We start from the raw sequence: 14,443 nt of genomic DNA on the forward strand, positions 1-14,443 counted from the left end.
CAGACTGGTTCCAAATAGGAAAAGGTGTACGTCAAGGTTGTGTATTGTCACCTTGCTTATTTAACTTATATGCAGAGTACATCATGAGGAACGCTGGGCTGGAAGAAGCACAAGCCGGAATCAAGATTGCTGGGAGAAATATCAATAACCTCAGATATGCAGATGACACTACCCTTATGGCAGAAAGTGAAGAGGAACTCAAAAGCCTCTTGATGAAAGTGAAAGAGGAGAGTGAAAAGGTTGGCTTGAAGCTCAACATTCAGAAAACAAAGATCATGGCATCTGGTCCCATCACTTCATGGGAAATAGATGGAAAAACAGTGGAAACAGAGTCAGACTTTGTTTTTTTGGGCTCCAAAATCACTGCAGATGCTGATTGCAGCCATGAAATTAAAAGACGCTTGCTCCTTGGAAGGAAAGTTATGACCAACCTTGATAGTATATTAAAAAGCAGAGACATTACTTTGCCAACCAAGGTCCATCTAGTAAAGGCAATGGTTTTTCCCATGGTCATGTATGGATGTGAGAGTTGGACTGTGAAGAAGGCTGATCGCCGAAGAATCGATGCTTTTGAACTGTGGTGTTGGAGAAGACTCTTGAGAGTCCCTTATACTGCAAGGAGATCCAACCAGTCCATTCTAAAGGAGATCAATCCTGGATGTTCATTGGAAGGACTGATGCTAAAGCTGAAGCTGCAATACTTTGGCCACCTCATGTGACGAGTTGACTCACTGGAAAAGACTCTGATGCTGGGAAAGGTTGGGGGCGGGAGGAGAAGGGGACGACGGAGAATGAGATGGCTGGATGGCATCACCGACTCTGTGGACATGAGTTTGAGTGAACTCCGGGAGTTGGTGATGGACAGGGAGGCCTGGCGTGCTGTGGTTCATGGGGTCGCGGAGAGTCGGACACGACTGAGCGACTGAACTGAACTGAACTGAACTGAATAAATTGAAAAGGATAGAAATCATGTAGAATATTGTCTATGATCTCAGTGAAATTAAATTAGAAATCAATAAGCTATTAGGAAATTCCTGAATATTTATGCCATGGATCAAAGAATAAATTAGAAAACATTTTTAAATGAATTATGAACATTCAGCATATAAAAATCTGTGGGTTCCTGCCAAAACTGGAACAAAATAACTTTAAATAATGAATAGAAAAGAAGAAAGGTCTGTCATCAGTGACCTAAAGTTCTACCTTGAAAAGCTAAAAAGAGAAGGTAAACCCAAAGTAAGCACAATTAAAAATAAGAAAGATAAGAAGTCACTGAAATAGAAAACAAACAATAGAGAATATTAGCAAAGCTAAAGTTGGTTCTTTGAAAAAAAAACTAACAAATTTATAAACTTAGTTGGAGAAGGAAATGGCAACCCACTCCAGTATTCTTGCCTGGAGAATCCCAGGGACAGAGGAGCCCCGTGGGCCACTGTTTTGTCGCACAGAGTCGGACACGACTGAAGCGACTTAGCAGCAGCAACAGCAGCTTGATAAAGAAAAAGATTAATCAATTTACCTATTTTAGGAAAGAAAGAGAGGATATTACTATAAGCTCCTACCTATTTTAATGATAAGACAGTATTCTGAAATAGAAGACTGGTAACGGGAAACTTCAGTTTCTACATATTAAAATATCCTATAAACCTTTGAGCAATCAAAATAGTGTGATCATGGTACAAGGATTGATTGATTGATCCATGGCATGGACAGTTCTTGAAACAAGAGAGTTTAGACTGTGGTATGAATAGGGCCGCAATTAGGAGGGATAAATTAGGCGTTTGTTGTACATGTGCACAAGTAGATTCTATGTGCTTAGTTACTCAGTCATGTCCGACTCTTGGTGACCCCATGGACTGTAGCCCCCTCTGTCCATGGGATTCTCCAGGCAAGAATACTGGGGTGGGTTGCCATTTCCTTCTCCAAGATGCTATAGATGCATTAAATTTTTAAATGTTAACTATAAAATATTTCAGAAGAAATATAGGTGACTATTTACCAGATCTTAGGGAGAATAAGGATTCTCTAAGCATGAAACAGTGGAAGAAGAGACAAAAGAAAATAAAAATGGTTTTTGTTTGGTTACATACAAAATTTTATATGTCAAAAAGTTTTAAAGGCAAAGCAGTAATGTGATATAAAATATTTGCAATAATATGGCAAAGAATTAAGATCTTTATTTTGTAAAGAGCTTATATGTACCAGCAAGAAAATTACTGCCTCAATAGAGATATGGACAAAGTCCATTTGGTGAATAGATAACTCACTGACAAAGAAATTCAAGTGACTTAAAAAAATCTCTGGGAAAAACAGCTTTCCTTATTAATTGTCAAAGTATATAAATCTGTGCATAATAGTATTTATTCAAGTGTGATTTATATTAGAAAAAGAAATAGGAACAATCTAAATGTTTAAACAGAAGAATGATTGAAACTATATGTTATGTCCATATAGAGGAATATTAAAATGCCATAAAAGGAATAAAGTTTTAGAAGAATAGTTGCATGGAAAAATGCTCATAATGTAATGTTAAGAGGAGAAAAAAGATAACAGAAAACTATATTTAATGATGATAGTTTTTGAAAAGCCCATTTTATAAAGAAAACAGATTCTTTTGGCAGCAAAATTTATTTGAACTGACATGAAGCTGTCAAACTGTATTGTTTTATTATATAATACAACCTGATTTGTAAAAGGCCTTTAAAAGAAAACAAAGTTAATTAGAATATTAGTTATGGTAACATTCCAAAGTAGAAACTATCCTTGGTACAATATATATTGCCTATTAATATTTTATATATTGCCAGAGTCAAATCAATAAGCTTTATTTTAATACATCAATGATAGTTTTAAAGATAGACCTCTTTTCAATTGCAATCATATTCTATTTAGAGTGTTGCCATTTTGTCTACTCTAATTATGCTTATTAGAAGAACTAGGCTTCGGAGTCTAGTATAAATGCTATGCCTACTGTTCTACTGATTTCATGAGTAATATTTAATGTAAATTATTTTTCAGTTTAGTGAACATTATTCTTCAGGAAATTTAAATCCTCTCTCATCACAACAAGAAATTGGTAAGTGATTTGAAGTTTGCTATATATAAAACTTTCATCATTTGTGTTTAGCTTGTCTCTGATTTTCTTAGGCACTTAGTTAATATTCTTTAAAGATTACTGGTACTTCTGCACCACTCACTAATTATTATTTTTAACAATTTATCTTTTCTCACTTCTCTCACTCTACCAAAACTTGCTTTTTCCAATATTATTAATGACTTCAGTTCAGTCAGCTCAGTCACTCAGTCATGTCCGACTCTTTGTGACCCCATGGACTGCAGCACACCAGGCTTTTCTGTCCATCACCAACTCCCAGAGCTTGCTCAAACTCATGTCCATCGAGTTGGTGATGCCATCCAACCATCTCATCCTCTGTCGTCTCCTTCTCTTGCCTTCAATCTTTCCCAGCATCAGGGTCTTTTCCAATGAGTCAGTTCTTCACATCAGGTGGCCAAAGTATTGGAGCTTCAGCTTTAGCATCAGTCCTTCCAATGAATATTCAGGACTGATTTCCTTTAGGAGTGACTGGGTTGATCTTCTCGCAGTCCAGGGGCCTCTCAAGCGTCTTATCCAACACCACATACAAAAGCATCAATTCTTTGGTGCTCAGCTTTCTTTATGGTCCAACTCTCACATTAATTGGTATTAATGACCTACCAATTATCAAACATTATGAGTATTTTGTATTTACTATCATATTCAGTCTCTTCACAGCATCTGATATAGTTGAATATTCTTGTCTTCCTTCTGGAGTTTCTGTATTTCTTCTTTTTAAAAACATTTTTGACTATAGCCTGAGGCATGTGGGACCTTAGTTCCCCCAGCAGAGAACAAACCCAAGCTCCCTGCATTGGAAAACAGAGTCTTAACCACTGGATTGCCAGGCAACCCACTCCAGTATTCTTGCCTGGAGAGTTCCCATGGACAAAGGAACCTGGAAGGCTACAGTCCATAGGGTCGCAAGGAGTTGGACATGACTGAGCATAGCAAAGCACAGCAGCATACTTGATATCAGATACTGCTTCTGGTTGTAATGATAGAATAGTGGACAAAAATTCAAAGTTCTCATAGGGTTTATTTATGTTCTAGTGGGAGAAGCTGAAAATAGACAGCCATTATATATGTCAAGTAATGCACTAAAAACAGTTGATATGGGTTTGAATTGCAGCCAGACTCGTGTCACAAATTTTAGTCTTATGTTTAATTAGCTTTATAGAAAGATATGGGATAGATGATAACAGCATGTACAGCACCTTTGTCTCATTGAGAGACTCACTAGTTACCAAAATAATAATAAACTTTCTTTTGCAACCTCATCCACAAGGGACATGTAAAACCACTATGAATAAGAGGAATGGTACAGGTAAGTCATCTTGACACACAAAAGCAGCAGGCTCAGTTTCCCACCAGTATTTTAATACTGTTCTAGTCATGAGGCCCAAAGACTTTGTATAAACTCACAGCTCCTCTAATTCAGGTATCATCCCACCCAGTAAACTAGGCAGACACATCATTCTACATTTACCATAATTCTGTATTTTCTAACAAAACAGTGCTATGAGGAATCAGACTCCAAAGTCATTCTTCCAGGTGGGCCTGGATCAGCATGGGCTTGATGTTAACTCTAATCACTTGTAGGGATAAGTATTATGAAGAAAAGTTAAGCAGAGTAAGGGAAATAGGGAGAATTTGGATTGGGAAAATAGTTGCTGTGTTATGAGAGAATCAGAGTAGACATCACTAAAAGGCAGCATTTGAGCAGAGAACTGAAGGAGGTGCAGGTTCTAGGCACAGGGTGCAGAGACCTTGAGATAGGACTATGCTCAGCATGTTCATTGAACAGCAGCTAAATTTATATGATTAGGGTAAAATAAAGAAGGAAAAACCGCTAGGAAATTGAATCAGAGAGGTTGGAGGGAGAACACACCATACTAGGCCCTTAGACCATTTAAGGACTTTGGGGGGCGGGGTTTCTGTTTGAGATGGGAAGCTATTAAAGAGTTCAGCAAAGACTGAAATGATCTGACAGGTTTTTTTTTCTTTTAATTGGAGGTTAATTACTTTACAATATTGTGGTGGTTTTTGCCATACATAAATCAGCCATGGGTGTACAGGTGTTCCCCTCTCCCTCCCCATCCCATCCCCCAGGGTCATCCCAGTGCACCAGCCCTGAGCACCCTGTTTCATGCATCAAACCTGGACTGGATATCTATTTCACATATGATAATGTACATATTTCAGTACTATTCTCTCAAATCATCCCACCCTCACCTTCTCCCACAGAGTCCAAAAGTCTGTTCTTTACATCTGTGTCTCTTTCGCATATAGGGTCATCGTTACCATGTTTCTAAATTCTATATATATGCGTTAATATACTGTATTGGTATTTTTCTTTCTGACTTACTTCGCTCTGTATAATAGGCTCCAGTTTCATCCACCTCATTAGAACTGATTCAAATGCATTCTTTTTAATGGCTGAATGATATTCCATTGTGTATGTGTACCACAGCTTTCTTATCCATTCGTCTGCCGATGGACATCTAGGTTGCTTCCATGCCCTGGCTATTATAAACAGTGTTGCGATGAACATTGGGGTACACATGTCTCTTTCAAATCCTGGTTTCTTCGGTGTGTATGCCCAGCAGTGGGATTGCTGGGCCATATGGCAGTTCTATTTCCAGTTTTTTAAGGAATCTCCACACTGTTCTCCATAATGGTTATACTAGTTTGCATTCCCACCAACAGTGTAAGAGGGTTCCCTTTTCTCCATACCCTCTCCAGCATTTATTGTTTGTAGACTTTTTGATAGCAACCATTCTGACCGGCATGAGATGGTACCTCATTGTGGTTTTGATTTGCATTTCTCTGATAATGAGTGATGTTGAGCATCTTTTCATGTGTTTGTTAGCCACCTGTATCTTCTTTGGAGAAATGTCTGTTTAGTTCTTTGGCCCATTTTTTGATTGGGCTGCTTATTTTTCTGGAATTGAGGTGCATGAGCTGCTTGTATATTTTTAAGATTAATTCTTTGTCAGTTGCTTCGTTTGCTATTATTTTCTCCCAGTCTGAAGGCTGTCTTTTCACCTTGCTTATAGTTTCCTTTATTGTGCAAAAGCTTTTAAGTTTAATTAGGTCTTAAAGAATTGCTTGGCTGCCTTATGGAGAAACAGACCTTATGGAAGCGTGGGGGAAATCAGGGAGATTTATTAGGAAGCTATTGAAATAATACAGGTGAGAACTGATAATGGTGAGGTTGAAGTCAATGGAAGTGGTGAGAAGAGGACAGATTTTAGTTATTAACATTTTATAGTTATTTAGTTTTTAGTTTGCCTGGAAAATCCCATGGACGGAGGAGCCTGGTAGGCTGCAGTCCATGAGGTCGCTAAGAGTTGGACACGATTGAGTGACTTCACTTTCACTTTTCACTTTCATGCATTGGAGAAGGAATTGGCAACCCACTCCAGTGTTCTTGCCTGGAGAATCCCAGGGACGGGGGAGCCTGGTGGGAGGCTGTCTATGGGGTCACACAGAGTCGGACACGACTGAAGCGACTTAGCAGCAGCAGCAGCAGCAGATTTTAGTTTAGTTTTAGTTTAGTTATATATTTATAGAGATTTTAGTTATATAGTTTTCTGAAGATAAGAGTTGTTAAGGATTTACTTATGGACTGGATGTAAAGATTAAGAGGAAGATGGATCATGCCAAGATTTTGATATGAATAATTGTAAGAATAGAATTAACATCTATTGAAATATAGAAGGCTATAAAAGTTAATTTGAGATTGCCACTGTCTTGTACAGTGTTAGCCGCTCAGTCATGTCCAACTCTTTGCGACCCCATGGAATATAGCCTGCCAGGCTCCTCCATTCATGGAATTCTCCAGGTAAGAATACTGGAGTGGGTTGCCAGGGGATCTTCCCAACCTAGGGATCAAACCTAGGTCTTCTGCATTGCAGGTAAACTCTTTACTGTCTTAGCCACTAGGGAAGCCCTTGAGATTGACAGGAGTTTAATTTTAGAAGTGTTATCATTGAAAAGTCTATAGTAGATATTAAGTGAAAGTAAATGGGAAATTTTATATTTGAATCTGAAATTCAGTGGGGTGATACATATGTTTTGGAATTGTCATAAATGGTTATTAAATAACACAATACCAGAATGAATCTACCAATTGTAGACATGCTTTAAATGCCTACTATCTAAAATATTAAATCTATTTACATTCTTCCCATTGACTTTTTCATTCATTTGACACTCATTCACTTTAGCATTTTCAAATATTTTAATACAGGTGATGACCAAATTCCTATCTTCCTTCCCAACTTCTCCCAATTCTCTTAAACTCCCATACCTTACTTTTTTAGCCTCCCCCTAAGTTTTGTTGAGATAAAATTGTCATACACCACTTAAATAAAAATTAAGATGTGTGACATAATGATTTGATGTACATATATTGTGAAATGATATCCCACAGTAAGTTTAGTTAGCATCCATCATCAAATTAGACACAATAAAAATAAAATTTTTTTCTTCACCATGAGAACTTTTAGGATTTAATCCCTTAAGAATTTTCATATACATAGCACAACAATTTTAACTATGGCATCATGTCATTCTATCCCTAGTACTTATTTATTTTATAACTGGAAGTTTGTACTTTTTGACATCTTCACCTCTGGTAACCATTAATCTGATCTCTTTTTCTGTGAGTTTGGTTTTCTTTCTTTTCCAATTTTTTAGATTCCACTTATAAATGAAATTATATAGTGTCTGACTTATTTCACTTAGCATAATGCCCTCAAGGTCCATCCATGTTGTTGTAAATGACAGGATTTTTTCCTTTTTTATGGCTGAATAATATTCATATGTCTATATGCATTTTTAGATATCTCAGGACTTCTTTATCCATCAGTGTACACTTAGGTTATTTCCATGTCCTGGCTATTGTAAATAATGCTATGAACATGGGGGTGCAGAAATTTTTCCAAGTTAGTGCTTTGTTTCTTTTGGATATATTCCCAGAAGTAGAATTGCTGGATCAGATAGTAGTTCTATTTTTATTTTCTTTTTAGGAACTTTCATACTGTTTTCCATAGTAGCTTTAGCAGGATATAAACCCAACAACAGTGCACAAAGGTTCCCTTTTCTGTACATCCTCACCAACATTTGTTATTTCTTGGCCATTCTAACAGGTATGAGATGAAATTTCATTGCATTTTTAACTGGCATTTCCCTAGTGACTAGTGACATTGAACATCTTTTCATGTTCTTGCTGGCCATTTGTATATCTTCTTAGGAAAAATACCCATTCAGACTGTGTGTCCATTTTTAATTGAATTACTTGTTTGTTTGCTGTTGAGTTGTATGAGTTCTTTATATATTTTGGATGTTAACCCTTTATTGGCTATATAGTTTACAAATATATTTTACCATTTTGTAAGTTGTCTCTTCACATTGTTGATTGTTTCTTTTGTTGTGCAGAAGTTTTTTCTTTTGCTTGTGTTTTTAGGTGTTATATCCAAAATATTATTGCCAAAACTCAAATCAGGGATCTTTTTTCTTATATTTTCTTCTAGGACTTTCATAGTATCCAGTTTTAAATTTTAAGTCTTTACTCAGTTTTGAGTTAATATTTGTGAGTAGTATAAGTGGTCTACTTTCATTCTTTTTCATATGAATATCCTATTTTCCCAGCACTGTTTATTGAAGAGGCTATCTTTTCTCCATTTAGTATTCTTGGCTCCTTTATCAAATATTAGTTTTATATGCTTGGGTTTATTTCTGGGCTCTGAGTTCTGTTCCATTCATCTATTTATCTTTTTTTATATGCCAGTACCATTCTGTTTTGATTACTATAGCTCTGTAGTATAGCTTGAAATCAGGAGTGCAATTCCTCCCTCCTTATTCTTTATCAGGATTGCTTTGGCTTTTCTTTTGTGGTTCCATATAAATTTTTTATTTTTTTTCTACTTCTGTAAAAACAGTCATTAGAATCTTGATAGAGAGCATACTGAACTTATAGATTTTGATAATATTGGCATTTCAGTTAACAATGTTACTTCTTCTAATCCATGAACACAGGATACCTTTCCATTTATTTTTGTCTTTAATTTTTTTCACCAGTGTCTTAAAGTTTTCAGAGTAGATGCTTTTTACCTCTTTGGTTAAGTTTATTCCTAAGTATTTAATTGTTTTGATGTAAATTGCAACTTTATTGAATTTATTGATTAGATATAACAGTTTTTTGTGGAGCCTTTGGGATTTTATATGTATAAAACCATGCCATCTGCAAATAGAGACAGTTTTGCCTCTTCATTTCCAATTTCGAGGCCTTTATTTCTTCTTGGTGCTGAATGCTCTGACAAGGACTCTCAGTACTGTGTTGAATGGGAGTGTTGAGAGTAAACAACCTTGTCTTGTTCCTGATTGTAGAGGAAAAGCTTTCAGTCTTTTATTATTGTGTATGATGTTAGCGGTGGATTTATTGTATAATGGCCTTTATTATGTTAAGGTGCATTTCTTCTATACCTAATGTTTTAAGAATTTTATCATGAATGGGTTGAATTTGTCAAATGTTATCTCTGCAACTACTGAGATGATCATTTGATTTTTTCTTTCATTCTATTAATGTGATCTATCACAATGATTGATTTGCATACATCAAACCATCCTTGCATCCTAGGTATAAATCCCACTTAAGCATGATGAGTGATCTTTTTAACATGATGCTTAATTTGGTTTGCAAGTATTTTGGTGAGAATTTTTGCATCTGTATTCATCAGAGGTATTAGTCTATAGTTTTTTTTTTTTTATGGTAGTATCCTTTTCTGGCTTTGGTATGAAGGTAAGCTAGCCTCATAAAATGTGTTTGAAATGTTCCATCTTCTTTGATTTTTTTTTTTTTTGAAGAGCTTGAGAAAGATTGATATTAATTCTTCTTTAAGTATTTGGTAAAATTCACAAGTGAAGTTATCTGATAGGACTTTATTTGTAATTATATAATTGATATCTCTTTATATCTAAGACGTATATTTAAAACTCAGCATATCTGAAATCAAACTGGTTCTCTTTCTGATGTACCTGATGGTATCTCCATTTTCTAGTTGCTAAGACTCAGAACATCAGTCATAATTGTAACTTTTTTCTGTGCCTATGACTACATTCAACAAGTCATCAAGTTGTGTCAGTTCTCTCTCTGAAATACTTTTCTTTTCTATTTTCATTATATGGAAATAATTAAATTGAAAACTCTTATTATCATTCACTTGGGCTATTTCAGTAACATTGTAATTGGTCTTTTTATCCTTCTAACTTACTTATAGATCATACCCCAGTTACTCTTCCTTTTGCATAGTATTGACCTTCTCATTGATTAAATACCTTTAGTGTATCACCTAGAGTAGCAAATTATGCTCCCAGTTTTCTAACCAGCTCCTAAGCCCTTTCTCCTATTAAAATAATTTGTGCTTTGGTTATACTGAAGAACTCACTGCATCCCTAATCTGCCCACACTTTCTTACCTACTTTTTCTTCCTGAAATCCTCAACTTCCATCTCTTTCTAACCATCTTTTCAAGACCAAGACTCTTCCATAAAACCTTTTATTTTCCCCTTTGACATTCCATTCCAAAAAAAGTGTCTCCCTAAAAGGAACTAGATGAAGAATATTCTCTAAACTATAAAACTTGGGGCCCTGGTTGTCTAACAGTAAGTAAAGATATTATCTGAGGATTGAGTTACTTAGTTTATGAAAACTTCCCAGATCGACAGGATGGACAGCAGTTGGAATTGACTTTCTATTAGTCATTTTTAAAACATGGTAAAAGCAGTGTTCTGTTGTTTAGTTGCTAAGTTGTGTCCAACTTTTTTGCAACCCGTGGACTGTTGCCCGCCAAGTGCCTCTGCCCATAAGATTTCTCAGGGAAGAATACTGGAGTGGGTTGCCATTTCCTTCTCCAGAGAAAAACAAAGTAGCCATATTTAATTAGATTATTTATAGATATGAAACTGCTGTCCTTCCTATTACAAATTATAAAATTTTAAGACATTTTTCTGGATTTTTAGTTGTTATATAGAAATAAAAGTTATTTTCTATTTTGAAAAAGCTCTCTCCTTTACTTTTCTGATTCTCTTTTTTAAATACATTTTTGTACCTGTACTATTATTATGCTGTAATTACTTATGAATATATACAAAATCTTTTCTAATCATAGGTTCTTTGAGGGCAGGACTCTGTTTTATTCACCTTTGAATTCTCCCCAGCACCTGGACTACACAGTAATCTTGAATAGTAATCTATTATTTTATTTATAGTGATCATAGTTTTATGAATACTTCATATGAACTTATTTTCTTCTGAAATTAAAATAATATCAGACTCATTTTTTTCAAAGGGAAATTTAAGATTTTTAGTTCTTCCTGGATCTTTAACTATGTTATAGCTATTTTCTTTTGTTTAAGTCTTACATACATATACTAAAGTCAGTGGAAAAATGAAGTGAGAAAGGGAAAGAGGAAGAACTCAAGATCAATCTATCCCTCTGTCCATCCCTCTATCCATCCATCCATCCACCCAACCTATTTCTGGTTGGATCAGCTTTACTTAGGGTAAAGTAACTGAGATATTTGAAAATATATGAAATTTCAAAATGGCACAAAGTGAATTGTTTTGCTTAACGTATTAATTGAATTGGTTCTGAATGGAAAAAATATAGATGCTTTAAAAGACTTATTTCAAATAAGCCTTTTGGTTGCTATACATTTTAAATTGTTAAATAGTAATTAAAATTATAATTAAGATATTGAAAATTTATTTTACAATTATAGTCTTAATGTAATGAATGAAAAACAATATTTTTCTTTAATGGCAGTTCTTAGAATCATTAACCAAATAATTCTTTATGAAGTTGATTTCAAAAGTTCCTTTTAAAACTACAAAACTCTTTTCATTGTTCTGTCAATTTCCTTAAACAGTGCCGTGAAAGGTATATTATAGTTACTCAACAAATAATAGTTGAATAAACCTGACTTATATAGTGTGTTTCAGATCACTGGATCTTTCTCCATTCTTTTTCTATGATTTTAGGTAATGCCAAACATTTATCATCTCTTTCCTGTTTAGCCCCATTTCTAAACATTTTCCTATTCCAGTTTTTCTTATTATCTCTTGAGAAATTCTTATAAAGCAGTTCAAATCTTGTCATATCTTTGCTTGAAAACTTTTAATGGTTTCATCTTATCTACCAAATAAAGTGCAGATTCTGTAGTTGGAAATTCATTCATTTTCAAACTCATCTTTGTTAATTCCATTTTAATAACTCTCTGTTATTTCTCAGTGCTCCAAGTTGAATTGATTTGTTTCCCTTACGTTTCTTATACACATCTGTTTCTGTTCCTCTGTGCTATTCTCTCCATCTGAGATTTTTTTATTCCTTTTTCTACCTTATACACTAGCTTTCATGTGGCTCAGATGGGAAAGAATTCAATGCAGGAGACCCAAGTTTAATCCTTGGATTGGGAAGATTCCCCTAGAGAAGGAAATGGCAACCCAGTCCAGTATTCTTGCCTGGAGAATCCCAGGGACAGAGGAACCTGGCAGGCAACAGTCCATGGGGTCGTAAAGAGTCAGACACAATTGGGTGACTTAACACGACACTCTTTATATACTTGAATTAAAATTACATCAAAGTAGGGTTTAAGTTTGAAGCTGTTTAACATTCCATAGTACAAAAACCAAAGCTTTGCACATAAGAGGAAAACAATTAAATATCTGATTTAATATTACCCTATTTATTGTATGCTGTGTACTGTAATTTGGTAAGTTTTACAAGTTATGTAACATAAATTGCATGACATTGTAATATTTATCTTCCTTAGGAAATTTATTTGGGAAACCAGAAAGAGAAGATGCCTTTACTTTTTCTTTTCCATCAGACTCTTCAACTCATACATTTGGAGCTGGACAAGATGATTTTACTTTTCCGTTTTCATTTGAACAGGATCAAAACTCAGCACTTTCTTCTGTAAAAGGGTTTTCATCTTCCTCACAAAATACCACACAATTTACTTTTTTTTGAACTAGTTACTGATTTATTTAATTATTTTACTGCTCTGCAATTGTCTAGGGCATAAATTTATGTTATTACTTAAACTATGAAGACCACTTTCTTTTGTTGATTAAAGAAATAATGGGTTACCATAGTAACATTATTTGATTATATTGATTTAATATTGAAGGAAATTAAGCCTGTGTCATCTACATTTATTTTTATTTGCAGCATTAGCTATCATTATTTATTTTGGTTTTGATTTTGCAAGCTATATTCTTTGAGAACCTGTGCTTCACTGCTACAGTAAAGAGAATGATACTTTATAATGATCTTGAAGAATTTATACTATTGATACTGAATAAAATATTATTTTTTATAATACAACAAAAATTTAAATATTACTCATTATTTTAAGACGGTATCTTTAATAGAAGAAAATTAAATGTGAATGGCTAGAGTAATTTATGAAAGTTGGGTAGTTGCATTAATGGTGATACTGTTAATATTTATTTTTGCTTAAACCTTTTTGAAGAACATTTAAAACTTTGATTCCTGTCTTCAACAAAAAAGTCACCTTTATGTTTTTTATGTATTAATAGTATTTGCTTGTCAATCATTTAGATAGCTTAAATGAAGATAATTAAATTTTGATGAAATTGTATAAATATAATTAATATCTTTGTACCTGTGCTTTAAAAAATTAATTGTATTATGAAGTAATAAAGAGTCTGACTTCATAATTTGATCTGTGACTGCTGAAAGATTTTGAGCCTCACCTGTTTTCTTCCCCTCCTGTCCCACATCTGGTAAAGCTGGTAAGAAAGCCCAGGAGTTTCCTCCTTTGGCATCAATGGAATGTTCAAAACCACGTATAGGAACTTTTGTCATTGCCTATCCCTAACTGCCGTAAAAACCCAAAGATGGTATCTCCTTTCTCTGCCATTTTCAGACTACATTTTCAGACCAGGTCTGTTCTCCCCAGAAAATGTTATTCTGTAAGTAATAAGCCTTGTCATACCTTTTTGGAGTGTGTGGTGTCACTAGTCTCAATATCCAAACCAAATTTTGGGTGAAAATCAATCTTGCTTCTTCAGGATGTCTATACATATCACAACTGTAGTAACTAAACCTTCCCAAACTTTTTAGAAGTCAAAAGGATGGTATTACTAAGGGTAGAAAGAATTTAAGGAAACTTTAGACTGTTTTAAAAATCTTCACCAGCTGGTTGAATGATGAAAATTTCAGTTAAACAGCTGAATTTTTCTTTAATTTTATTGTGTATGATTTAATTAATTGGTGGTTTTGACATAATAAAGACACTAACTATATATGAAAAA

At 34.5% G+C, this 14,443-nt stretch overlaps 1 protein-coding gene across 3 annotated transcripts in view; it reads left to right on the forward strand.

The window, feature by feature from the left end:
• C9H14orf39 (chromosome 9 C14orf39 homolog) overlaps positions 1-13,133 on the forward strand; it is a 55,115-nt gene extending 41,982 nt beyond the window's left edge. For all 3 annotated transcript variants that reach the window (XM_055437399.2, XM_088840288.1, XM_088840287.1), the window contains 2 exons: positions 3,019-3,076; positions 12,934-13,133. In XM_055437399.2, the coding sequence (XP_055293374.2) occupies positions 3,019-3,076; positions 12,934-13,133 (258 nt within the window). The remainder of the gene's footprint in view (positions 1-3,018; positions 3,077-12,933) is intronic.
• Positions 13,134-14,443: the final 1,310 nt, after the last annotated feature.

Source organism: Moschus berezovskii, chromosome 9 (assembly GCF_049115385.1).
Source record: "Moschus berezovskii isolate FMDL1 chromosome 9, NW_MosBer_1.0, whole genome shotgun sequence".
Taxonomy (NCBI): Eukaryota; Metazoa; Chordata; class Mammalia; order Artiodactyla; family Moschidae; genus Moschus; species Moschus berezovskii.